Source organism: Grampus griseus (assembly GCF_964374135.1).
Source record: "Grampus griseus genome assembly, chromosome: 6".
Classification (NCBI taxonomy): domain Eukaryota; kingdom Metazoa; phylum Chordata; class Mammalia; order Artiodactyla; family Delphinidae; genus Grampus; species Grampus griseus.
In genome coordinates this window covers 43645210-43670702 of record NC_139000.1, presented here as the reverse complement: position 1 = coordinate 43670702, position 25493 = coordinate 43645210, and the positions used below count along the sequence as shown (strand labels likewise).

Genomic DNA, 25493 nt, shown 5'->3' with positions numbered 1-25493 from the left:
TGTGTAAAGCACACATCTGTTTCTCTCTTCATATTCTTGCTACATTCTGCCTTATTTTGTGACCAAAAATGATTGAAGCTTCATTAGTTCAAATGTATAATTATTTCATGTGGAGCCAGTAGGAGAAGATTCTTATTTGGGGTGATGAGTCCTTATGAACGTTGATATATGCAGGATGCATGAACACAGGCATGAGGCAGTGGTGAAAAGGACTTTATGTGATGTTTCCATGATTATCATCAAGCTGGCTTGTGGAGGGGCTCCCAACAGACCATCTTTTCTACCGAGGAATAGAGCTTTAAATGTGAAAGGGGGAAATGTGATTGAGGTGCGTAGGAGGAACTCTGTCATTGAAATCAGTACGTGCCTGTCAGTTTGGACTGTGGCATCAGCATTCTGAGCACAGACTGCAGCACTAATTCCCTGTCCTCCATCAAGGACAGGGGGCTCTAAGTTGCTGTGACCATGGTGAGACCATGCCAAATGGGGACTGTTCCAGCTGTGAAAACTGGTTCAGGATCAATAAGATAACCCAAATGAACAAGAGAAAAAGGAGCCTTATTACATCTTTTTAAATTTTCGTAAAGATGGCTTAGCCCATCCTTTTTCTCTATCCAGAGAGATCTTTATATTCATACCAGCGTCTACAATAAAAACCAGACCCAAAGATTCAAAAAGAAATCCTGAAAATTAATCCCACCCTAGTTCTGTGCGTAACTTCCTAAGGCCACTGTGTCTACGAAGGTAGTTATACACACCAGGCGATCACTTTGCAGAATCCATCTGGATACATCTTCTGTGACATAAATAGATCCAGACTTTTTTTTTCTTAGAATCTCAATTCAAGCTCTTTACACATGTTGACATCTTGCTAGCCTCAGACATTTCAAAGCAATTAAATTTCTATCACACATCCCAGTAATAGTTTCAACAGGCTTCATTTTATGGTGTTCTACCAGAAGACACGGTACACCCTGAAGTTTCCAGAGTCATCTCTGAAAGAGCCCAAAAGGAGGGTATTGTGATCACTGCTGGATGTTAACAAATGAGAAGCTGCTCTTTGCCACTCAATGCCCTTCCTCCATCTGTGCATGACTGGTTAGCTGTAATAAAACAATGGCCTCAGCATGAATATACAATAAAGTATCCTTACCGTATTAACAATATCTTCTCACTCAGGGAAAACCCCTGATAGAAATGACTGAAGAAGGTCATTTCTCAGCAAGAATAGGGGAAAGGGTTATGGGCCAGATGTTAACTTTCCTTCCAAACTCCACATATTTCTTTCTCTGCACATGATATTTTAATGAGTTTTGAAGAAGAGAGCAGTTTTTAATGCAGCTGAATTGCAAAAGGAAGAGAGGATAAAAATGTTCCAGTGTTCATTTGTGATATGTAGATAAATTCCCAAAATGTTCCCCCTGCACCTTTGCTACCTTGTTATTCCAAGGATTTATGATTGATTTGAGTACCGTAGTTGAAAGAAGTACTGTGTGTCTTACAGACAGTGGTAATCACTGAGTGCATATTTAATACATCAAGATTTTGAACACTTGGACTCAAGTCCCAGTGACTTCAGAGTTGTTGGGGTTTTTTTTAATATTCATGAGATAGTTTTTTCAGCTATAAAATGTGAATAATACTATCTTGCTAGCATTGTTCTACAGATTTCATTAGCTAATATGTAAAACAAATGCATATGTAAAATATTTTTACCTCCCATACAAAATTTCTTCTAGGCATCTTATTTTGGGAAGCATGCTTGATAAATGCACTTCAATTGTAGATGCGGTAAGATTAGGAAATACATCTCTCAGTGCATTTACTTTTTGCAACATTGTAATTGAGCATGATTTTGTATCTCAGTCAAACACTGATTCTATCCTAACAATGCATAGAATTTAACTCTTTAAGTTATGTGTATCCAAAGAAGGAAATACCTAGACCAACAACCTGTGCTTGAAAAATGAGGGGTGTGCATTTATAGATTAATTGGGAGAACTTTATCTTCTTAAAATATTTTTTAAGAGAGGCAGAAATGTCTTTGGTAGCCCACATGAAAAGACATTGGCATGATCTTCTGTATAAGCAACTTACTTCTTGCGCTTCTGCCACGAGGGACAGGTATTTGTGAATCATACCTACAGAAACTCAGGCCCTATGTTGGAGATACTAGCCTAATTAACCAGGCTTTATCAACTGGGCTTGTGGTTCTCAGAGTGGTGTCCCGGGACCAGCAATATTGGCATCACCTGGGAACTTGTTAGAAATGCAAATTCTGGGCCTTACCTCAAAACTGCTAATCAGTGGGGCTACACAATGTGTGCCCTAACAGGTCCTTTGGGTGACGCACATGCAGGTGTGGGAACCACCGACCCAGGTTATCCGCTGTATGCAATGAATTAACTTCTCTTCCAGTGAAATTTCAATGTTGCTCATTGAAATACCATCCTTAGAAGAAATGAAAAACGTGTCTCTCAAATGATTTTTTCTTCTGTAGTTTAGATAAGGAATCCCATGTGTGAAAGGTGCTCTTAAAATATCTCATCTCTTGTCAGTCTCTTAGCCATTTGCTCCCAGCTTCATGCATTTGCCTTTCTGTCAATTGGACCGTACCTTGTGTTTTCAAACTTTGTAACCCCCCTTTTGGAGGGGGAAAAATCTTTTCCATTATCCTCCTGCCTTAGTTCTGTCCTTCCTTACACAACTAAAAATTCCCAACAAGTAGTCTTATTTAGCTGCTTCCGTTTCCCTACTGTTTAATCCCTCTGTAATTTTCTTCAATCTAGTTTCCACTTCCACCTTTGAAGTGCAATTACTCTTTGAGATTTTCAACGATTTTCTGCTTGCCAAACCAGAAGCCTCCTTGTTTTTCTCTAGGATTTCATGCTTTTGATCTACCCAGTCCAGGTCTTTCCTTGCCTTTTGTGATACAAAAATATAGACCCATTTTTTTTTTGGTAGTACACGGGCCTCTCACTGTTGTGGCCTCTCCCGTTGCGGAGCACAGGCTCAGCGGCCATGGCTCACGGGCCCAGCCGCTCCGCGGCATGTGTGATCCTCCCGGATGGGGGCACAAACCCGTGTCCCCTGCATCGGCAGGCGGACTCCCAACCACTGCGCCACCAAGGAAGCCCGCCCCATTCTTCACTGACACTCTCCTGAGTCCTTTCTCTCCCTTCCTTTCACCTGGGCCATTCCTTAAGGTCTGTTGTTTAGAGCGTTCTGGCTCTCTCTCCTTCTCCCCTCCTCTCTCCCCATCTCCTCCCTCCCTTCCTCCCTCCCTCCCTCTTACATTCTCTTAATTCCACCTTCACATCCCCACCTTCCTTTAAATGACAAGTACCACCTCCTGACTAAGGATTTTCAGTTCTACCATCTTCAGCATTGACTTCATCCATTACCCACCTAGAATCTCTGCCCAAGGCTCACCTGTGTCATTTAAAACTCAAAACTGCCAAACGGAACTGTCAATTGTCTTTTACAAAACAACTTCTCCCCCAAAGTTACCTCTATCATCAGGGCATATCCTTCTCTAGATCACCCCGTTTACTCTGACTCAGTACGTATCCTACATAGTGCGAGAGGTGAAATTTCATTGCTCCTTTTCTTATCTGATCTCTTATTTCATTTCACCCCTTCCATAACCTTCTCTGTGGTCTTCCATGCCTGCACCATTGAAGGAACTAGTTCCCCGCCTCAGTCCGTCTGCCATTTCATATCCCATACACCAATGCCAGATCAGTCTTTCTAAAATATTAATTAAATGATGTCAATTCCTTGAATGTTGGCTCCTCCATTACCTCCAGATTAAATCCACCCATGGGGTTCCAGGCCCACACAGGTTTCTTGAGGAAGCCACCGTTCCAAATATCTCATTCCTTTCCCCATGAATTATACCTCCATGAATCCAAATCTTAGTCTAGGATATAAGAACCATCTCAAGTATTTCTTCTTCTAAGAGAATATGCAGCCTTCATTAGTGGCCTATTTTTCTGAGATTTTACAGAAATTTCCTTATTACTGTCCCTTATTTGAGTTTTATGTAAATGAAAAGGAGTGTTCATGAGAAGCCTTATATAATGCTTGAAACTTAGAAAGATAAGTGTTAGCTTTCTTCCCAATCAGAAGATGACATTCCCAGCCGCAAGGAATAATTTCTTCTATGTGTCACTCTTTGTGGTTTGCCAACCATCATATCAGCAGTGGGTAATGGCTTCATATCAGGTGAGCCATGGATGTTTGGTGTAGTTAGATGAAATAACCATATCTTTGCAACCTCTGTTAACTACAGAGTATGAAAATACACTCACTTGAAATAAATATCAACCAGATTTTCTATGCCATTCTTTTATGAGAATTTAAGGAAAAAAGCAAAAGTAAACGAAAATTAAATGAAGAGTTATCTAAAATAATATGCATAATTCACAAATAAGAATTTTTGACTGCTGGCTCATTAAGATCCCAGTCTGATAATTGTTTATCCAAGTTATGGACCAAGAAGATCTAGGCTGGGGAGCTATATGGTCAGTCTAATCTTCAATTAGCTTTTACCCAAAGGCCCTTGTAGTACATTTTTTATTTTGTTCTCATCTCTGTCCAAACAATCTTAGTTTCCTAAAAGCAAGCACAGCATCTATGCTTGTATGCCCAGGAATACATGGCTAAGTTTCCCCAAGGTGGTATAATAGTTTTCCTACCTCCATTCAAGAAATACTAGTCAATTACCTTAAGCAAATTACTTGCCTATTATGACCACCACATTGGAAGCAAACAAAAGAATGGCCAGAGAAAAGGAGAAAAGAATGTGACATGTTTATCTTTTCTTAAATGCCCTTAAGGGAAGGCAGGCATATCTCCTTAACTCTGTAAATTTTAGAAGATTAGAATAAATATGTACTTTATATATGCATATATAATAAATTGTGTACATATAAATCATGTATAATGAAGTACATTGTACATGGAGGAGAAGAACTCAGCAGTGGTTTCCTAAACTCTTTTTACTTCGTCTCTGTAATGATGAGCCTGTCTGACTACCTGTAGCTGCTCACCAAACACATCCTGAGGGGCGCTTTCAAGTGCAGACCCCGCAGACAGCCAAGTGTCAGTGTCTGGAAACTTTCCACATGCAAGTCCTCGGTAGTGCTGGTGATGGCTGGCATCTTTGGATCCGGCTGGAGTTGTTAGTAGAGCCTGTGATTTTAGGAAAAGCAAAGGAAAGCTGGAAACAAACTATGCAAAGTAAGGCAATAAGGCAGGTGCTGGATGCAAGGTTTTCCTGCCCCCAGGGAGTCTGCATTTTGTAGGAAGAGGCAGAAGAAGGCGCTGCAACTAGAGTTCTGATTCTCTAAGAAGCTTATGTGCCTTTCACACTGAAATTTAAAGGGTATGTAATGAAGAGATAGATGTCTGAGTAAGGAAAGAGAAGAAAAGGCTAATTCTGCAAGCATCCTGGCTTTCATCTATCGAGATGTTTAAGTGTAGAAGTGCTGACATAGGAGACGGAAGAGTATTACTTTCTGCCTCTTCATGTTTATAAATCTTACATTTTATGTTTTCGTATTTAGCTGTTTATTTCCACTTTAAAAGAAGCAGTACTGAAGCACTTACATTATGCATGTGCAATGGGGTGCGTTGCACACCCTCTGCTTATTGTGCACGTTTGGTCTGGCTTGATTAGTAGGTGCAGGAGGCACACGGTCTCTGGTGGGAGCAGTTATTTCAGAACAGGTGGTTCAGCACATTGAGGATCAAAGAACCCAAAGGTGCGAGGACTCTGACAGCTGCAGGAGCTCTCTGATCTCAGTCGGAGTTTCAACCCCACCCTGCAGATCAGGCAGCCCCCCTCAAGACAGGAATTTGCATTTTGCATAACGACCTCTCAGTCTGGTGGTTTACCCTTAGGTATCAATAGAATAGCAACAGCCTGACTGATGGCAGAAGACACCCCACTGTCACGGTTGGCATCCAGTTCTCCCGCAGTCCACTCTCTTCCCCTTATTTCCTACTAAGTAGACTGCTAATGCCCATCCCCCGCTGACCACTCACCCCACACGCTGGGGCTGCTGGTTTCCTCACTGCGCCAAAGAACCGCACACAGACGTGATGATTTTTTAACTGGAGGTTCCATCCTGGCACCTGGTTGTCCTCCCTGCATCTCCACCTCACTGAATCTGATGTGGACACCAAAGCCCAGTCCAAATATCACCTTCCCTTCTTGGGTCATCTTACCTGACTCCAAATCTCAGCTAACATTTATTGAGTACTTTGTGTAGAGCAGGCTCTAGTAGTTGCTTTACATCCATTGTCTTTTTTACTGATTTCTTACTCTTTTGAAGTCTTTTTACACTTAACACAGTGACGACACAGTTATCGCTTTTACTTGTTTCTTAGTGAAATCATAGAGTTATTCTTGTCTCATCTCCTGCTGGCCTGAGAACACATAGCAGTTTCTGTTTCTTTTGGAGCCTCATTTTTTTTGTTTGTTTGTTTGTTTGTTTTTTGTTTTGCGGTACGCGGGCCTCTCACTGTTGTGGCCTCTCCCGTTGCGGAGCACAGGCTCAGCGGCCATGGCTCACGGGGCCAGCAGCTCCGCGGCATGTGGGATCCTCCCGGACTGGGGCACGAACCCGCGTCCCCTGCATCAGCAGGCGGACTCTCAATCACTGCGCCACCAGGGAAGCCCGAGCCTCATTGTTTTGAATACGTAGTAGGTGCTCCAAACCCCACGAGTGATATCATAATTAATGGCATAAATTCTTAGCTTCTATTGGCGAAGTGTATTGAAATTGACCCTTTCTAAGAATTGAATAATTAAACCTAATTTATCAACCATCTTTTATATTTTGATGATCACGTGCATCTCAACAAATACAAGTTCAGGATGCCCATACGTCTTCTAGTTACTGGATTATTGATATTAACAGATGTGAGAGCTCTGTGCCACCCCATAAGAGCATCACCTTACTCCCTTGGTTCCACGTGGGGTAGCCACTCTCCTGGTTTGTCCATGAATGAAGGCTTTCCCCGGGACACAGGATTTCAGTGCTAAAACCAGGACACCTCTGGGTAAACCTAGGCATTTAGTTGTGTTAGTCATAAGAAACGATTTCCCCAGTGGAAGAAATTGGCTGTACTTTTATATTAAATGCTCAGGAATGGATAGCTGTCACTTAGTTGTATTTTTTTCAGTCACAGGCAAAATTGTTAATCTCTCATAGGCAACTTGGATGGCTTTTGTTGTTGTTTGCCCTACTTTACACTGGATGCTACATAGCATTATCTGTACATCTGACAGCTGGTAGCAGAGAGCCTTACTTCAGGAACCTCAGAAACTTAAAAAAAAAATCACACACACAACTTTTTCCAATCAATTACTTTAGTATATAGTGAGTGCTTTACTAATAGCCATTTTAGAGTTATGAAATATGTATTCAGTATGGTATTTTTCTAAAAACGATTTAAAATAGCTGGCATCAGCAAGGATGTCCGCTAAGAGAGATAGAAGTACACCAAATTTCCCTGGTTATAGCTTCCTGTGCCCGAAACTTCTAATTTTTCTTTTCCTACTGAGCTTTCTAACTTTTCTTTAGAACTGACTTTTTTAGGTCTCATAGCTAGCACTGTGGTCTAAATTAAGTGTATCTGCTTTTGAACTTTGCAACTGTTTACTTGTGTATTTAATGATTAGCTCCTCTTGGCACTTCTGGTCTCATCAGAAGATGGAAATATACCTGCCGGAGAACATTATCTATTTTCCTGCCTTCTCTCGGCCATCTGACTAGTCCAAGCAGGGAAGCTTTTGGATTACTTGGCATAAAAACTAGTTAAACTTCCGGCGCCAGGCAGTTCCACTTTTCGGAACTTATCTGCAGAAACAGTCGTGCCGCCTAATGGAACAAATATAACGCTAAGCAAGTTTTTCAGATTCCCTTTATTAAGCTTGTTCAGCAGCATTCTACCAAGAGATAAATGTACTTTCTGAAATACATGTCTTAACTGTGCTCCGAGATCTTTAGTTAATCTATATACATGCTTTGTTCCCTCCACGTCTTCCTAAATATTGAATTCAAAGAATTTTGTATTTGGCACAGTGCTTGCACAGAGAGGTCCCACTTGATCATCCCGAAGTTACTTTCAGGCTCAGGATTTGCTCTGATCTTGGCATGAGAAACGTGCATAGATAAAACTATTTTAGTTATGGAATGGCCATATCACAACCAGTTGTTTGCATGGTGTATTTGCTATACAGGTAATCATAAATTTTAAAAATAGGAATATTGGCTCTATACTTGAATACATTTTGAGTATTAATGATGACTTTATAGTAGTCAGTCACAAAAAGAACAGAGCTCCTAATTCCCCCTTACAATTCTCCTAAAAACACTTTATGCCACTTGGTGAATTACAGAAAATTTCTCTAATCAGTTACATTCATTCACTTCACAAATACATATGGAACCTCATCTCTAAGCCAGCTGTTCTGCAGCCACTGTAAGAAATCATACTCCATGGGGCACGGTAACAGTGGTAACAGTGTGATGGGCAAGGCTTGACTCAAATGGTTGACTCAAACAGAACAGTGTTTCTGAATTTATAGCTAATTTTAGAATGTGAAACTTTATATTATATAAAAAATTATCAGAAAAATGACTATTGCTCCCATACCATTTAATGGCTTGTTTCCCTGTTGACACCATGTTTTGAAGGAGTTTATCTGCCCAACACATTCATTGTGTAATTATCTTCTCATTAGTATTTGCCAAAAACCAAACAAATAACTGCCAATCAGAATACACAGAGTTGATATATTGTCAGCACCGCCCCCCCAAAAAAAAGAAGAAATAAATTTATTTCATTTTTTCCTTAGACTGTGTATCATGATTGTGGGCAGATACACAATTTCAGGTATCTTAAAATAATTTAAATTTCTGAAAAGCTCCATTACTGATTCAATGGACTTCAATGATCTCTTCTGATTCCCTCATTTATTAATATTTTATTAATATACACTTTTCTTTCTGTTGACCTGCCAGTCTGTAGTTTTACTGCAGCTACTCAGCCTCTGTTCTGAGCACCTCCTTTGAGTGTTGCGTGAACAGACCTTGTCTCTGGAGGGTAGGAACTGAATCGGAAACCGAAACAAATTTACGGCCTTCATAAAGACTCAAGGTGCTTTTCTACTTAACTCGAGTGGTTGTTTAACAGTCATGAAGTGTTTGTTGTATTTGATGACTCTGTGTGTTAATTTATGTCCTAAAGGTTAAGTTGACAGTTATTGGGGGTGGGGTGTGGGGAGGTAGGGAACAGCAGCGTGCACAGCTGAGCTGGGGCCCAGGCACCCACTCTGTAGACTATTCAAAGCCCTTACCCTCCCCAGGCCCCCACTTACCCTCTTCCCTACTCCCCTCATATCAATCAAATCTCTTATCTCATTTCCCTAAACTGAGACTAAGTGATAAATTGTACGGGTTTAAAACTGCTTGACGCTAGTCTGGGGATATTCGTGCACCATGCAGAGTCAGCCTAGTATTGTGTCTTCGGCAATAATTTCAATTCCTCCAGGGAAAGAAAATACCTTAGAGTATTCATGATGAAATGATATAGACTATGGTTAAGTGATAAGTGACAACATAGAATTTATATGAACTTTAACAAAAGCTCTCCACAACTTCGTTTCCTTAAGCCCAAATTTGACATTTCTCCTCTATTATGTGGGTTACTCTGTATCTTTTTTAATTAAGGCGGCAAGCTTACCTCACATAATACTATATAAATAAAACTAAATAGAATTTTTAGTAGCATTTACCGACTTGTGATGAGTTCTATTTTATTCTTTTCTGGATGTATTTACAAGTTTTTACAATGAACATACATTACTTTTTAATCAAGAAAAAAATCACTTATAATAAAAGTTACAAAAGTACATGTATAAAAATCCTAAATATATCCTTGCCATAGCAAAGTACTTTTATTCTGTTTTATTCAGTATGTCCTGTCTGGCTGAGTATCTGATATAATAATGAGCACTTCCATTTGTATAGTTCTTTACACAGATTTTCTCATATAGGATATACAATAATAATCAATTTAGTAATGGTGATGGGATAGATAATAATATCCCCACACAAGGAAATTGTGGGTTAGATATTTTATCTTGTTTGCCAAAAGTTATATGATCAGCCAATAGCAGAAATGGAGCAGTATTTCTGAATCCTAGCACAATTTTCCTTTTTATATGCTGTAATTTCCTCCCATGTGTGTAAAGTTCTGCTCACTTCCATGAAACAGATAAAGACATATAAGTCCTAGTTCCTACCATCAAGCAGTTTCTAATACATTTGGGGTAAAAAGACATGCTGACAGAGAGTTAATTAGCCATTCAATAGATGACACAGGTAAAAAGTGCAGTGCATAATACAGTGCCTGGCACGTATAGAAGGCACTCAAGAAATGTTGGATAGGTGGATGGATGCATGGACGGATGGATGAATGGATGGCTGGCTAGATGGGCAGAAGGGCAGATGGATTGACAAATTCATTAAAGTTATAGGTCTAGAAAGGAGAAAATTCACTCATCACAGATGGTAGAAATTCAGTAAATGTCTATTGACTTTTATTGGTCAGAGACTATTTCAAGAAGGAGAAGATAGACTAGCTAGGCCTTCAGGAACTTAGAAGAGTAGAGTTTGACTCTGCAGAGAGGATGAGTGAGGGAACTGCAGGCCGAGGGCTCAGCATGAGCAAAGGCAGTGAGGCAGAAAGAGCAAGATATGACTGGGACTGCAGAGGAGTGACTGACCTTGCTAACGCAGAAGGTTTGGTGAGGAGGTTGTTTTGAAAGTAGAATGGGACTGTATCATAGAATATCTTGAATCTCAAGCTGAAGTATTTAAATAATCCATAAGCATGGGCATCTCTAGACATTTCTGCATAAAGTAATTCATGTCATAAGGAAATGTTTTAGGCAATAAATCTGGTCGAAGTAGGACTCTGTGTTAAATATAAAGATATGAGAGAGTTTAATGCAAGGTGGAGATTTTAAGCATTCAGCTGGGATTTTAAAGTATTTTTAGAAAGAGCTGCAAATGTAGATCTCACTGTATCATCATTAAAATATTCCTATATGTAATTGAAACTTCTGAGACAGTTACGTCAAATTTAGCTTTAGATCAATAGGTATTTCTCATTGAGAGCTAAAAGTTTATAACATTCGAGGATAAGAAGCTGGCATAAAAGTCTAGAGGCCTCCAGATATTTCATGCATGAAGTTTAATAAATTTTTCATATGCCAGAGGAAAGATAATAATTTATGTCTTGCAGGATTTTCAACCAAAATACTAGATAGGTCAGAAAATTTGTATTTTTGAAGTTGTATACACTTCTCTTTAAACCTACTAATTATTTTATCTTACAAAATTGGTGATGTTATCACTTGAATACAAGTGGTTAACAGTGAGGCCTGGGAGTAAATCTATGTGGGTTAGAATTTGGCTCAACCACTGAATTGCTGGTCAATCTTAGCCTAGTTTCTCTCTTTCCTCAGTTTTCTCATCCATGAATGATAATAATAATAGCACTAACATCTTAAGATTGTTGGGAGAATTAAACGTAAACATATGGACTAGTGCCTGCCATGTAGTAACAATTCATAAATGGTAGTCATGTTACTAGTTATAGAACATATTCAATGAATAATATGCATTCATCTTATTTTCTTATGACTGTTTACTTGTTTTATTTGTTTTTTTAATCATTGCTAGAAAGAAAGCTTGGCTCCCGTAGGGTTGCGTCTGGGTTTTCTACTGTGTGAAAGTATAACTCAACATATATGGCCTAGGTTGCTGCTAACTACGGTAAAGCTGACCAACTTCTTGCCTTCTGTAGTGAGCCATCTCTACGGATTTGGACTGATGGATGCGGAAGCCATGGTGATGGAGGCGGAGAAGTGGACCACTGTTCCCCAGCAGCACGTGTGTGTGGAGAGCACAGACCGACAAATCAAGTAATGTTTGCTGCAAGCAGACAGCATGACAGTGCCCTAAAAGAGATTAGGCCAGTGCAGATATCTTGAGACAGCCCTGTGTTGCACATGGAAACTAGAAACTTGTGTAGTATTTTTCTAATGTAATTATAAAATTCTAATAGAATGTCTTAAGACCCTAAGCCATTAAATACACACTAGTATAACCCAAGGATCCTTAAAAGAAAAACGTATCTCACAAGGGGGTGGGGGGGGGACCCTTACAGATGGGCATTCTTCAAATTTCTACTCTGTCAATATTTCTAATCGGTGGTAGAAGTATTCCCCATATTTTATGGTAGAAATATTCCCCATAAGTTGGTGTACTCCCAAAACTAAACCTTATGTTCTGGAAACTTAACTGCACACCATGTAGTTCTCTGAAGATTGATGCAGGATGCCCAGTAAAAGAGATTGCAGTTTACTCAGCTTCCAGGGCCTCGTCCCCTGTTTCAGCCTCACAAACTTGGAGGCTGTGCTGATTGGATTCATCAAGTGATAGTGAAGTCTCTCCTAGGCGCTGAATCCGAAGAATAGGATTTATTTTAGTGATTTTATTAGTAATTTGCTTTCAGCTTTCTTTTTAGAGAGTTAGCTCGGAAAAATACGTAAGAACTTTGGTTTGTAATAAAACTAGAGCCATTATCATTCTTGAGGAACTTGTTAGGAAGCAGAAATAAGTGGACTAAGTTTTTTTTTTCCCCATTCTACCCATTTGTGGCAAAGAATAAGAGAAAAAAAAAAAAGAAGTAAAAAGTTAACCGGTATTTACTGAGCTCTTACTACAGGTCAAGCCAAGTGTTAGAAACAACGTGTTTTCTTCTTAAAACTTTATAACAACTTGGGTATTATTCCCTTTTGACAAAGGAGGAAATGGGATCAAATGGAATAATTGTTTATTCATTCACAAATTCATTTACCAATTCAGCAACAATTTTTCTTGGTATCAAGCACTTACTGGCTATCAAGCACTGGGCTAGATAATTAGGGATAGAAACCGGAATAAGAAATGCTTCCTGCCCTTGTGGAGCTTACCGTCTAGCGGGGGAGTCAAACCAAAATAATATAATAAGTAGATCATTACAAATGACAATAAGCGAATGCTGAAAATAAAAGGGGTAGTAAATAAAAGGTGGGAACATGTTTTTCCTATGGTTCAGTGACCATCTTAGAGAGTGAAATTTAAGCTTTGACTACGAAAGAAGAGTCAGCCATAGGAACAGCAGCAAAAAAGCACTAGAGGCAGAGTAGTGTATGCAAAGTGGCTGAGGTAAACTTGAATTATCCCAGAACTTGAACCAATGCTAGTGTGGCTGGAACCCAGTGTTCAAGGGGCACAGTGGCACAGGAGGAAGCTAGTGAAGAAGACAGGAGCCTGTAGGCAAGTGGAAGAGTGTGCGCTTGGCTTATAGAGAAAGGAAATGGTAGACCAGGGATTTGAATCAAGGTCATCGTCATCCCCAAGCCTCCACTGTACCACAGTACCCTATACTGGTGGTTCACAAAGTGGATTCCACAGATCAGCAACATCCCTATCGCCTGGGAACTTGTTGGAAAAGCATATTCTTGTGACCCACCCCAGCCTTACTGAATCAGACACTCCAGCACCAGGGCCCAGCGATCTATCTGAACAAGATTGATATCCACTACCTGCATGAAGATAAAAGAAACTTCATTCCTCCTTTCCTCTCACTTGCACCTTTCCCACCCTAACTAGGGTTACTCCCTTAAACGACCTAATCATTTGGGTAATGACACTGTGTCCCTTAGTCTCCAGCGACCACGGCTTGCACTGCATCACGCGGTCCTTCCAGGCCTGCAGGCTCACGCAGCCGAACTCTGCCTCGTGCTCTGCTCAAACCCCCTTCTCTCTGTTGCAGGACAGTTCGGCCCAACAGTGCGGTGCGCTCCGTCTACAAAGCGTCGGGCTGCTCCGACAATCCCAACCACCACGTCAGCTACCTGGAACACGTAGTTGTGCGCATCACCATCACCCACCCCAGGAGGGGAGACCTGGCCATCTACCTGACCTCGCCCTCAGGAACCAGGTCCCAGCTTTTGGCCAACAGGTACAGACATGGCCCCTGACCGCCAGTGTGCGGGGGTCACGATGACGCCCAGCGACTCTTTCAGCTCAAAAAAGTCCACTGTGCTTTATTTTTTATTTTTTCAGAAGTCGAGGATTGTGCATGTACATATATTGTAGGATCATGATTTTCTATACAATTTTTAACGGTTACTTTCCATTTACAGTTATTACAAAATATTGGCTGTAGTCCCTGTGTGGTACGGATAATCCGTGAGCCTATCATATACCCAATAATTTGTACCTCCCACTCCCCAACCCATATATTACCTCTCCTACCCCGTCCACTAGTTTGTTCTCTAAATCTGTGAGTCTGCTTCTTTTTTTGTTATATTCACTAGTTTATTGTAGTTTTAGATTCCACATGTAAGTTATATCATACAGTATTTGTCTTTCTCTGACTTATTTCACTTAGTGTAATGCTCTCCAAGTTCAACCATGTTGCTGCAAATGGCAAAAATTTCATTCTTTTTTATGGCTGAGTAGTATTCCATTGTGTGTGTGTGTGTGTGTGTGTGTGTGCCACAGCTTCTTTATCCATTCATCTGTTGATGGACACTTAAGTTGCTTCCATATCTTGGCTATTGTGAATAGTGCTGCTCTGAACATTGGGGTGCATATATCTTTTCAAATAACACAACCTGATTAAAAGATAGGCAGAAGAACTGAACAGACATTTTTCAGGCAGAAGAACTGAATAGACATTTTTCCAAAGAGGAAATGCAGATGGCCAACAGGTACATGAAAAGATGCTCAACACTGCTAATCATCAGAGGAAATGCAAATCAAAAGCACAATGAGATATCTCCTCACACCTGTCAAAATAGCCACCGTCAAAAAGAACACACGTAACAGATGTTGGCGAGGGTGTGGAGAAAAGGGAATCCTTGTATACTGTTGGTGGGAATGTCAGTTGGTGCAGCCACTGTGGAAAACAGTATGTAGGTTTCTCAAAAAAACTAAAAACAGAACTACCGTATGACCCAGCAATTCCACTCCTGGGTATAAATCAAAAAAAAAAAACCCCAAAGACATTAATTCAAAAATATACAGCTGTTCTTTAATTTCTTACTACCCTAAAAACTGGGTGGGGCCGGGGGGAGCGCCACTTACACATCATGATGGGATGGTCATAGCTCTCACTGCCCACACATAAACAGAGAGTGCAAAGCCGCCTAGGATCTGTAGGCATGGAACAGTATAACATTTAAGAGGTGGGTAATATTAAAAGGATGCTGCAGACAAATTGAGGGCCGCCTGTTGTTCTTTATCCTATAAAAGGAGTGCAGAACACTAAATCCTTAGGCCTCTGAGATGCCCTCCCCTGCCCTTAAGTGTCTGCTGGCATTTGTTACAGATTAACTGAATGCTCTTGCCAGAGCACTTTCCAAAGTTAAAGGAAATTCTATTTGTTTTAAAACAGGTTTTGGCAGATATTTTTCTACAAAGATTCAGTTAGTAAATGTTTTGAGCTTTGCAGGCCATGTGTTTATTGCCACTACTCAACTCTGCCATTAGAGTGCAAAAGCCACTGTAAACAATATAAATGAATGTGTATGGCTGTGTTCCAATAACAACTTTATTTACACAAACAGCCTAAGGGCTGGATTTGGTTTGAGGACTGACTGTAGTTTGCTAACCCCTGTTTTAAAGGTTGGCCCTTTAGTCTTTATTGGCCAAGAGGGCACTTACTTTTTCTTAGTAGCCTCTTCCTTTCCCCATACTTCCTCCAAACATTTCTCCAGCAGGTAATTGTATTGCCAGGATCCTGCTGAAAGGCCAGAATGTTCTAACACAAGTTTTCTTTTGCTTCACTGGCTTTTCAAGTGGTTGAGAGCATGGGTGGGGGATACTTGTCAACAAGTGGGACCAGATGGGGAAATGTCAGATTGCCTTATACACCCCATTCCCATTATGGTTCTAAAATACAAGCCACAGCCAAAAGCCTGTAAGTTTCTTTCATTTGATGTTTCTCTCCAAGAGGAACATTTAATAGGGGCAAAAACCTTATTGTCAAAGGCCTATGCAGTCCAAATGAAAGCCAACCTCTTATGTTGACACAGCCGCCTGTCCACATGCCAGGTGTCCACAGCAGTAGTGATCTCTGTTAGGACAATGACAAGATGCCAGACGAGTTGAGAGGCCAAGGCCAGTGCAAGCCTGCAGAGCTGAAAGTCAGACTGAGGAATTACCAGTTGCTTTTCAAAATCTCCAACCTCATCTGCTGTAGGACAGTGAGAAAAACAGAGAGCAGTAGCACTTCTTGGTGACAGTGACTAGGAGTACAGATTCCAGAGTCTTTCACTGCATTTTATTTCTGTGTGCAGAAGTCTTCTTGTGTTTGTCTTTAAAACCTGATGTCTTCTGTTAGGGCATAGGGAAACCTGGGCTTCGTACTCTATGAAGCGCAGTTTGCCAGGTTAAGGGTATGCAGGTGCAAGGAACTAAAGGATGCTTTGGTATCTCAGTCGCTGGGCACGCCCTCCTCCCTCCACAGACAGGGGTCTCAGCTGCCGCCAGGTCATCGCTGCTACCTGCCTGAGGCCTCTCTCCAGCGAGCAAGGCCTGCAGATGCCCAATTCTATGATTAATGGAGGTCACACCAGCTGTTGTTACCAAAACCAGGGAAGACCTTTTTCTTGATGTTTTTCTTTGTTTCTTTACTGCTGTGCATTTGCATGGAACTTGAAGTATCCAGGTGATCCCTGGTGAAGTACGAAGGTTGGCTTCACACATGTGCAGCTCTTCTCCCTGGAGCCCCCTCCGTTGTAGAAAAACAGTCCCTCCACAGTTGCTGTTTGCTTGGAAAACTCAGTCCCTTCAGCCTTTCTGGGCTCTTCCTGCATATTTCAGTATTTCTTGTTGGCTTCCCTGGAAATGACTTCAGTGAGGAAACTTGTGAGCTGGGGAGCTGTGGGTTGCATCACAGGCATTTGGTGGATTACAGTGTCGCTGGCTTCAGTCTTGCATGCATTCTTCAACAGCAGACATCCGCTTTGCTCTTTGCAAAGTGCTGATCGCCAAAGTGCTACATGACTTGTGTCAGAGAAAAGAAACAGGCATTTCAGATGCTCGGTGACCGATCTTGGCGGTTTACTTTAGCCTCTCCCATCATTACCTCCTGGGAATAAGATCTGCACTCAGAGTGCACTTCTTGGTCTGGAGCATTTCTTAAAGTGCTCTTCTTTTGTCTGTCTTCCATCTCAGTGCTGAAAATAAGTAGCCACCCCAGAAAAGGTAGACAAATTTGAGTGGACGGAGGGGACTGGAGGCACCGAGAGATGTAAACAGATGTTATGAATTCATTTGTCCATAGCTCCCCAAAAACACTGCTTTCAGCATCTGACCCTTTAATTGTAAAACAGCTATACCTGGTCCCAAAGCCACGTCTGCCCACCTTCCAGGGCCTGGCTCCCCTGTCCTTGTTGTACTTGACGCTAGTAGCATCCCTCCTACTGAGGCAGCTAAGGGAAGACAGTTTCCTTTGGCATCTTTTCCTTCTGGCATATTCCAAAGCTTTCATTTTATGAGAGGAAATCTCTACTCAGAACTTCCCAGTCTCTCACCTCATGACAAGGAATCCTCATGTCCTCTCACCTTGGCCCTGTTTCAAATCACATTCCTAGGATTGGGAACTGAAGGCAAGAAGCATCGACAAGGGGGTGGGCAGGGTGTGAAGGGAAGGTCTGCTTTGCTCCTGGTGACCTTCCTGTTGGCCTGCAGGGCAGTGATACCTTTCCTCAAGGAAAAGGCGATCAGGTCAGGGTTTAGAAGGGATTTGTATGGCAGAGATTTTTTTTTTAATTTTTTTTTTTATTGAAGTATAGTTGATTCACAACGTTGTGTTAATTTCTGCTGTACAGCAAAGTGATTCATTTATACATATACATATATTCTTTTTCATATTCTTTTCCATTATGTTTTATCACCGGATATTGAATGTAGTTCCCTGTGCTGTTACAGTAAGAACTCGTTGTTTATCAGTTCTATGTGTAATAGTTTGCATCTGCTAACCCCAAACTCTCAGTCCTAATCCATCCCTCCCCCACCCCCTCCCCCCTTGGCAACCACAAGTCTGTTCTCTATGTCTGTGAGTCTGTTTCTGTTTCATAGGTAGGTTCATTTGTGTCATATTTTAGATTCCACATGTAAGTGATATCATATGGTGTTTGTCTTTCTCTTTCTGACTTACTTCACTTAGTATGATACTCTCTAGTTGCATCCATGTTGCTGCAAATGGCACAATTTTGTTCTTTTTTATGGCTGAGTAGTATTCCATTGTATACATGTACCACATCTTCTTGATCCATTCATCTGTGGATGGACATTTAGGTTGTTTCCTTGACTTGGCTATTGTGAATAGTGCTGCTATGAACATAGGGGTGCATGTATCTTTTCGAATTATAGTGTTGTCCAGATATATGCCCAGGAGTGTGATTACTAGATCATATGGTAGCTCTGTTTTTAGTTTTCTGAGGACGCTCCCTACTGTTTTCCATAGTGGCTGCACCAATTTACATTCCCACCAACAGTGTAGCAGGGTTCCCTTTTCTCCACACCCTCTCCAGCATTTGTTACTTGTAGACTTTTTAATTATGGCTATTCTGAGTGGTGTGAGGTGGTACCTCCTTGTAGTTTTGATTTGAATTTCTCTAATAATTTGCTATGTTGAGCATCTTTGCATGTGCCTATTGGCCATCTGTATGTCTTCTTTGGAGAAATGTGTATTTAAGGTCTTCTGCCCATTTTTCGATTGGGTTATTTATTATTTGTTGTTGAGTTGTATGAGCTGTTTGTATATTTTGGAAATTAAGCCCTCGTCGGTCACATTATTTGCAAATATTTTCTCCCATTCCATATGTTGTCTTTTCATTTTGTTTATGGTTTCCTTTATTATACAAAAGCTTGTAAGTTTGATTAGGTCCCATTTGTGTTTTTTTTGTTTTTATTTCTATTGCCTTGGGAGACTGACCTAAGAAAACACTGGTATTATGATTTATGTCAGAGAATGTTTTGCCTATGATCTCTCCTAGGAGTTTTATGGTGTCATGTCTTATGTTTAAGTCTTTAAGCCATTTTGAGTTTATTTTTGTGTATGGTGTGAGGGTGTGTTGTAACTTCATTGATTTACATGCAGCTGTCCGCCTTTCCCAACACCACTTACTGAAGAGATTCTTCTTCCCAGCATACATTCTTGCCTCTTTTGTCGAAGATTAATTGACCGTAGGTGTGTGGGTTTATTTCTGGGCTCTCTGTTCTGTTCCACTGACGTATATGTCTGTTTTTGTGCCTGTACCACACTGTGTTGATTACTGTAGCTTTGTAGTATTGTCTGAAGTCTGGGAGGGTTGTGCCTCCAGCTTTGTCCTTTTTCCTCAGGATTGCTTTGGCAATTCTGGGTCTTTTATGGTTCCATATAAATTTTAGGATTATTCTAGTTCTGTGAAAAATGTCATGGGTAATTTGACACTGTATTAAATCAGTGAATTGCTTTAGATAGCATGGCCATTTTAACAATATTAATTCTTCCAATCCAAAAGCATGGGATATCTTTACATTTCTTTGAATCTTTAATTTCCTTTATTAATGTTTTATAGTTCTCAGCATATACATCTTTCACCTCCTTGGTCAACTTTATTCCTAAGTATTTTATTTGTGTGTCAGAGATTATTAATGAGGGCAATAAATAGTTCCCCTGTTGGACACTTATCTTTCTTTGAAAGAAGTCAAGATTTCTGAGGAGGACCACGTAAAGCAAAGAACGCTGTGCAGTTAAAAGATAGGAATTCTGAAAGGTTTAAAACACACCGTTTTCCTAGTGGGGTCATTTGAGATGAAGAGGTACAGCTGTGGTGGCAAAGAGTCGTCCCCATTTGATCCCTCCTGTTTCTCCATGAGGCAGAACTCTTCACAGTGGCCTGTGCACTGGCTGCTGTGAGAAGGAAGGATGCTGAGATTCAGCTCAGACTCAGAATCCGAGGCTCACTTGGCATCATCTCCCCTTAATGATGCAAAAACTAGACATACAGACAAGGAGAATAAACTAGGAAGGAAGCTGAGAGGACAGCAACTCCCGTGCATTATTACCTTCATTTCAGTATTGACAAAATCTGTGTCCTGGTCTTGGGACCAGAAAATGCTATCCATAACAGTAAATTCCCAAAAGAAAGGGGTCATGGTCAGCTTTCCAGAAGGCCACATTTTCCTAAACTTTTCAGTAAGGAGTGTCTTCAACATTGCTTATGCCCTCACCATGACAATTCCTAGGGAACTGGTTTTCAGCGAGGTCGTTGAAGATGTTGTCAGTGTGGGCCGTCTGGAGCCCCTCAGTGCTTCCCTGTCCTGGCTGCCGGGCACTGGCTGGAACTCCTGTGGAGAACAGCTGTTCCAGGAAGCACGGTCTACCCGAGCATCTGCAGGTGCTGAGCCCTGGAAGGCACTCAGCAGCGTTCAGCTAGTCGAGCTCGAGCTGCATGCCCCATTAGCCCAGCAGGCAACCCCCCCACCCCCCCCGCCCCCGGGGCAGGCCAGGTTGATGGTTTAGTGGGTGGGAGCCCCGAGTAAACAGAGGCATCCTGGAATGGACAGTTAGTGCCTTCTCTTCCCTTTGTTTTCTCCTGTCTTCCCACCCTTCTGCTCCTCCTTCTGGCCTGCTCACCCTGCCTAACAAAAAACCAAACTGAATAATCGACACAAATGCTTTCCTTCTAGGGGGACTGTGGGGATCTGGCATGGGTAGGGGCAATCAGGTGGGCTTGGGTCCCTTTAAAACAGATACAAGAGCAACTCTAGATGTAAGCCTTTATACGACCACATGTTCAAATTCTGCTTGCCTACATATTTTCCAACAAAAAGCTTATCCCATCAGATTCTTCCTTCAGCTGCGTTTGTTAGAATTATGAAAACCTGGCTTTTTTTTTCTTCCCCTAAATACACCCCCTTTCCCCAATTCATTGAGTTTTCGATTTAGTTTAGCTGTATTGGCTCTCTGTTCCAAATTTTGGCCTCTGACTGAAAGCTGAAACTTTGCCTCCCTTTCTAAATTTGATTACAGATGAGTATCTCTGCTTCTAATTATGGTCTTAAGTAGAAAGAAGGTACACTTTCTCGTCTGCACAACCTATAGGGTTCTATAATTAACTGTGTTTAACTGGTGTTTCTATTTGAATATTTTTGTCCCTGCCCAAATGTTCAATGACAGACTACTGACATTTTGTAAAGTGTCCTGCTGTATAAATGTATGTGTGACTTGCAGAATTACACTTTTGCTGTGGAAGTTTTACATTCCAGTAAGGCCTCACCATAAGAATAACCCTCTTCCTTTATTCAAGAGAAGGTACAGCCTTTGGAGCTTAGAGCTGGGGTTGTCTTGATTTCACCCATTTTTACGTTCGACTTTGGAAAAGTGATTCTTTCATCTAGAAAACAGACATAGCAGTATCTGCCTCACAGGGTTGTTACAAGTAGTGAATAACATACAGCAAGCTCCTAGCATAGTAAGCACTTATAAGTGCTAACCCTTCTTTATGCAGTGCCTTTCGAAGCACCTGGTGAGTGACTGTCACACACAGCTGGCCAGGTCTCTCCCAGAGAGGCTGATTCTAAAGGTCTAGGTGAGGCCCATGAATGTGCATTTCTAATAAGCTCCCAGGTGTTGCTGAAGCTGCCCGTCCACAGACCAGACTTTTAAATGGCACCGATTTAAAAGATCACCCAGCTTTTTCAAACACATTCTTCTTATTTTCATGTCATCAAAAAACTTGTGAGCAGTATGCTGCTGGGTGCTGTGAAAGTCATTTCCAAAGGAGTTTATAATGTAAAACAGATATTTAGATAAAAGCCATCTACTATTAAAGAATATAGCTTCAAGACAATTAAGCACTTATATCATGTACCCACAAGAAGGAATGCATTGCGGGGTTGGTAAGTTAGTAAGAATGTGCACGCTGAAAGTTTTTTAGAAAACTCACCTTTTTAGGTACTCCAAACCTCTAGAACCAGTACCTTTCTCTCAACCTTTCTTAAAGAAGCGATTTAGATTAGAAGAGAGAGAAAAACTTAATAGTGTGTTTTAAGTTACCGTTTCAGAAGCAAATTATTTACAACTTACAAAAGCCGAACATCTAAAGAAAATCAGAAGCTCCGTTACAAATAAGCCAAATGAGTGCTTTAAGCATTCTATCAGCTTTAGGTTAAATTGTGATGAAGCACTGAAAATATTAAAAATCAAAAAAGAGAACCAAAAGAAAAAAGACGACTTCCAAAATATTGGTTTAATGTCTAATTCTGTAGTGAACACAAATACTGTCTGTGTAGTCGTGGATGATTCTGAAATTAAGATCCATTTACAGTTTGAGAAATAATTATTTGATAACACATAGCTGTCAGTACTTACAAAATGTCTTGTTATTTAGTTGCCATAACATCAGAGAAGCATGTTGTAGCCTTGACACATTGGCTAGACTTTTTAGGTGAAAGGGGGAAAGAAAGCTTACAGTAATTATATGAGTTATTTCCTGAGTTAATTCCTCAAAAGGACGTACTACATTTAATGGCAGTCCTTCCTACCAATCTTCATCAAAGTAATTGGAAACCGCTCACAGGGGTAGGGCTGTGGGCACCGTTTTAATAGCTGGATACATGATTTGTGCCCCTGCATGCATATATCATTTCATTGAGCACATGATTATGAAGTCAAGTTGACGGAACAGGGTTTCACTGCAACAGGAGATGTGGACACGGGTATGGAGTTAATGTACTCCAGCTTTCAGCACACTGGCCCTGCTTTATTGACATTTGATCCACACTAATAATGTTGGCATGTGTCTCTTTTCTTCACTGTTGGCACAGCACAGACGTTCAGACAGGGCACTGGACTTTTTAGTTGATAAACGAAGACCACACAATTAGAATCTCTTTAGCGCTGTCCAGTGATTTGACACTTGGTTTGAGCAAGTATGTTCTTTGCAACACAAATCTCGTCTACTACCTACATTACCTTTTGTTATATGCAGATGGTGCAGGGTTTTTAAATAGTACAATACGAAAAATAGCGAATAGTTTTAAGTACTGAATCAGAGTAAAAATAAAAGGGTGGGGATTAGAAAAGTCAATGCCCAGCTAGTTGAAACAACAATAACAATCAGTGTCTATTTCTCTCCCCGTCAACTCTTTTAGCAAAATGCAGTGATCGTGTTTGGCTGCATTTTAATTCCTCTCCTCAACTTTTATGTCCACATGAAACTAATGAGCATTCCAGCTCTGCATAAAGTGAAGAGGCCGGGCTGGGAACCACTCAGCCAGATAGACAAAGCCTGTTTACATTCGGGCTTTGAAACACTTATTTGAATGGTGATTATGGATAGTTCTTCTGGGTACCTAGTTTATATTTAATTTTCGTTCCAAATGTGATTTTAAAATGATTGATAGCAATGGAATGATTTTCAAAGGTGGAGAGGAAAGGGTGTAAGGGAAGAAACATAGGGTCTGCTAATCCAGCACTCAAATAAATAACTGACCCATGAGTAATTAAAAGTTGGCTGAGGTTGTGGAAACAAGACTGCCCCTCATGTGATGGCAGCCTCAAGTCTCCTTTGTAGTTTTTGGACGTGAGGCCGTGAGCCAAATGTTCTGTCTAAACTGTTTGGGAATTGCTTTTCAGTTTGACACTCTTGGAAAGGTATTACGTGACAAGCTGTCGCTTCAGTGCCCTCAAATGGCAAAACAGCCTCAACGAATTGGAACTGAAATTAGAACTGTTGGGCTAAGAAGTGGTTCTAGACCAATTTTCTGCCTCCATCCATTTCTATGTCACAATATTCACTTCAGTAACATCCCTCTGGCAGGAAGTACCATTTGAAAAGGTTCCTCCTTCCTTACCTCTGTGTCTCGTTTTCACCCAACACACACTTTCTGGGTTTTACATGAAGGACCCAGTAGGTAAGTCAATTGTGTTTATAATGACCCAACAATTTCTTCCTGGCCAAGTCCAGTTTCAAGCCACAAACTTGTGAAACAAGCCCTATTGTGGTAGTGCGTGGATTGTAAGGTCTCCTGGATGTATGTACCATCCATAATCTATCGAGGATCATTTTCAGTGGGAAGACATTCATGTAAGGAGCCACTGTTTCCATCCCCGTTATCATGAGGGAAAGCTGCCAGATCTAATATGGTCCTCGTTGAAATGCCACACCCTTTGGTTCAGAAGTAACCTGTATACAGGTTATACAGGTTAGTAACCTGTATACAGGTTATACAGGTTAGTATACAGGTATACAGGTTAGTAACCTGTATACAGGTTACCGTATACAGGTATACAGTATACAGGTATACAGGAACCTGTATACAGGTATACAGGTTAGTATACAGATATTCTAAAAAAAGAAAAAGGCCTTCCTGTCCATATAAGGTATGAAAATCACTGCCTCCCATTAACCCCGTATGGAGATTAACAAAACATATTTGAATATTCCAAAGATCTGCCGTGTTCTCCAGTAAAGAGATCTGTTCAACTTTGACTCAGCCTTTTCTCAATTTTCTGACCATGGGACACTTGGAGAATGTTGCTAAATACTTTTTATTTTTCTTCTTTCAAGACCTCAGGAGTATGCAACAGGTGATTTTCCTGTTTATTGCTTTTCTCCAGGGAAAGCTGCCGAGTGTCAGCCATTTACCTAACACGGTCCCTAGTTACGTCCCCTAACCCTCCAGCTTCAGAATCCAGCTGGCATTTTAGAGGGAGCCTCAAACACATTGATAGAACACTTTAAAAAATCAGAATTGTAATGTATTAAGTTATAATGAGATTAGACTGGTTATTTTTGTTTTTAGAAGGGTGCATTTTCTCCCAATGGGAAGATGCACATGGAAGTTCAAATGATAACCACCAGTTTCCTTGGTGAACAGGAAAGTAAAGCAAGGAGAGGTGATTGTATGTCTTAAATAGCTGTCAACATCCACTTGTCATGACCTTTGTATTTGTCTGCACTGAAGGACAGATATGTCCCAGTAACTGGACGCGGTTGCTCCTAAGACAATGCTAGAGATGCTTTTCCCTCTCTGTTTGCCCCAACAAAAATAATAGATGTATATAATTTTAAGTACTTAAAATTTTTTTTTTCTCTTGCCCCATCTTTCATTTTCTACTTTCTGGGTCCCATCTCTATAGAAATCTTTTGGATATTTCTTCAGATAGTCAAATCTCCGTCACATGCCTATGTAAATAATATGCCTGTTTCTTCATATGCTAGCCTTATACATATCTATTTTATACATATCTATTGACATCTCTTGATTCTTGATTCGGATTCTCTTTATTTTTCTTTATATTTTGTATCCCTCAGGATTACTTCACAGAAAACAGAAGTAATTCCAGTGATTTCA

General features: G+C 40.8%; 1 protein-coding gene across 2 annotated transcripts in view; it reads left to right on the top strand.

Annotated features, from left to right (window-relative positions):
- PCSK5 (proprotein convertase subtilisin/kexin type 5) overlaps positions 1 to 25493 on the top strand; it is a gene marked incomplete at its 5' end in the record, with an annotated part of 316630 nt that overhangs the window by 253338 nt on the left and 37799 nt on the right. For both annotated transcript variants that reach the window (XM_082655960.1, XM_082655961.1), the window contains 2 exons: positions 11890 to 12007; positions 13906 to 14094. In XM_082655960.1, coding sequence (XP_082512086.1) covers positions 11890 to 12007; positions 13906 to 14094 — 307 coding nt within the window. The remainder of the gene's footprint in view (positions 1 to 11889; positions 12008 to 13905; positions 14095 to 25493) is intronic.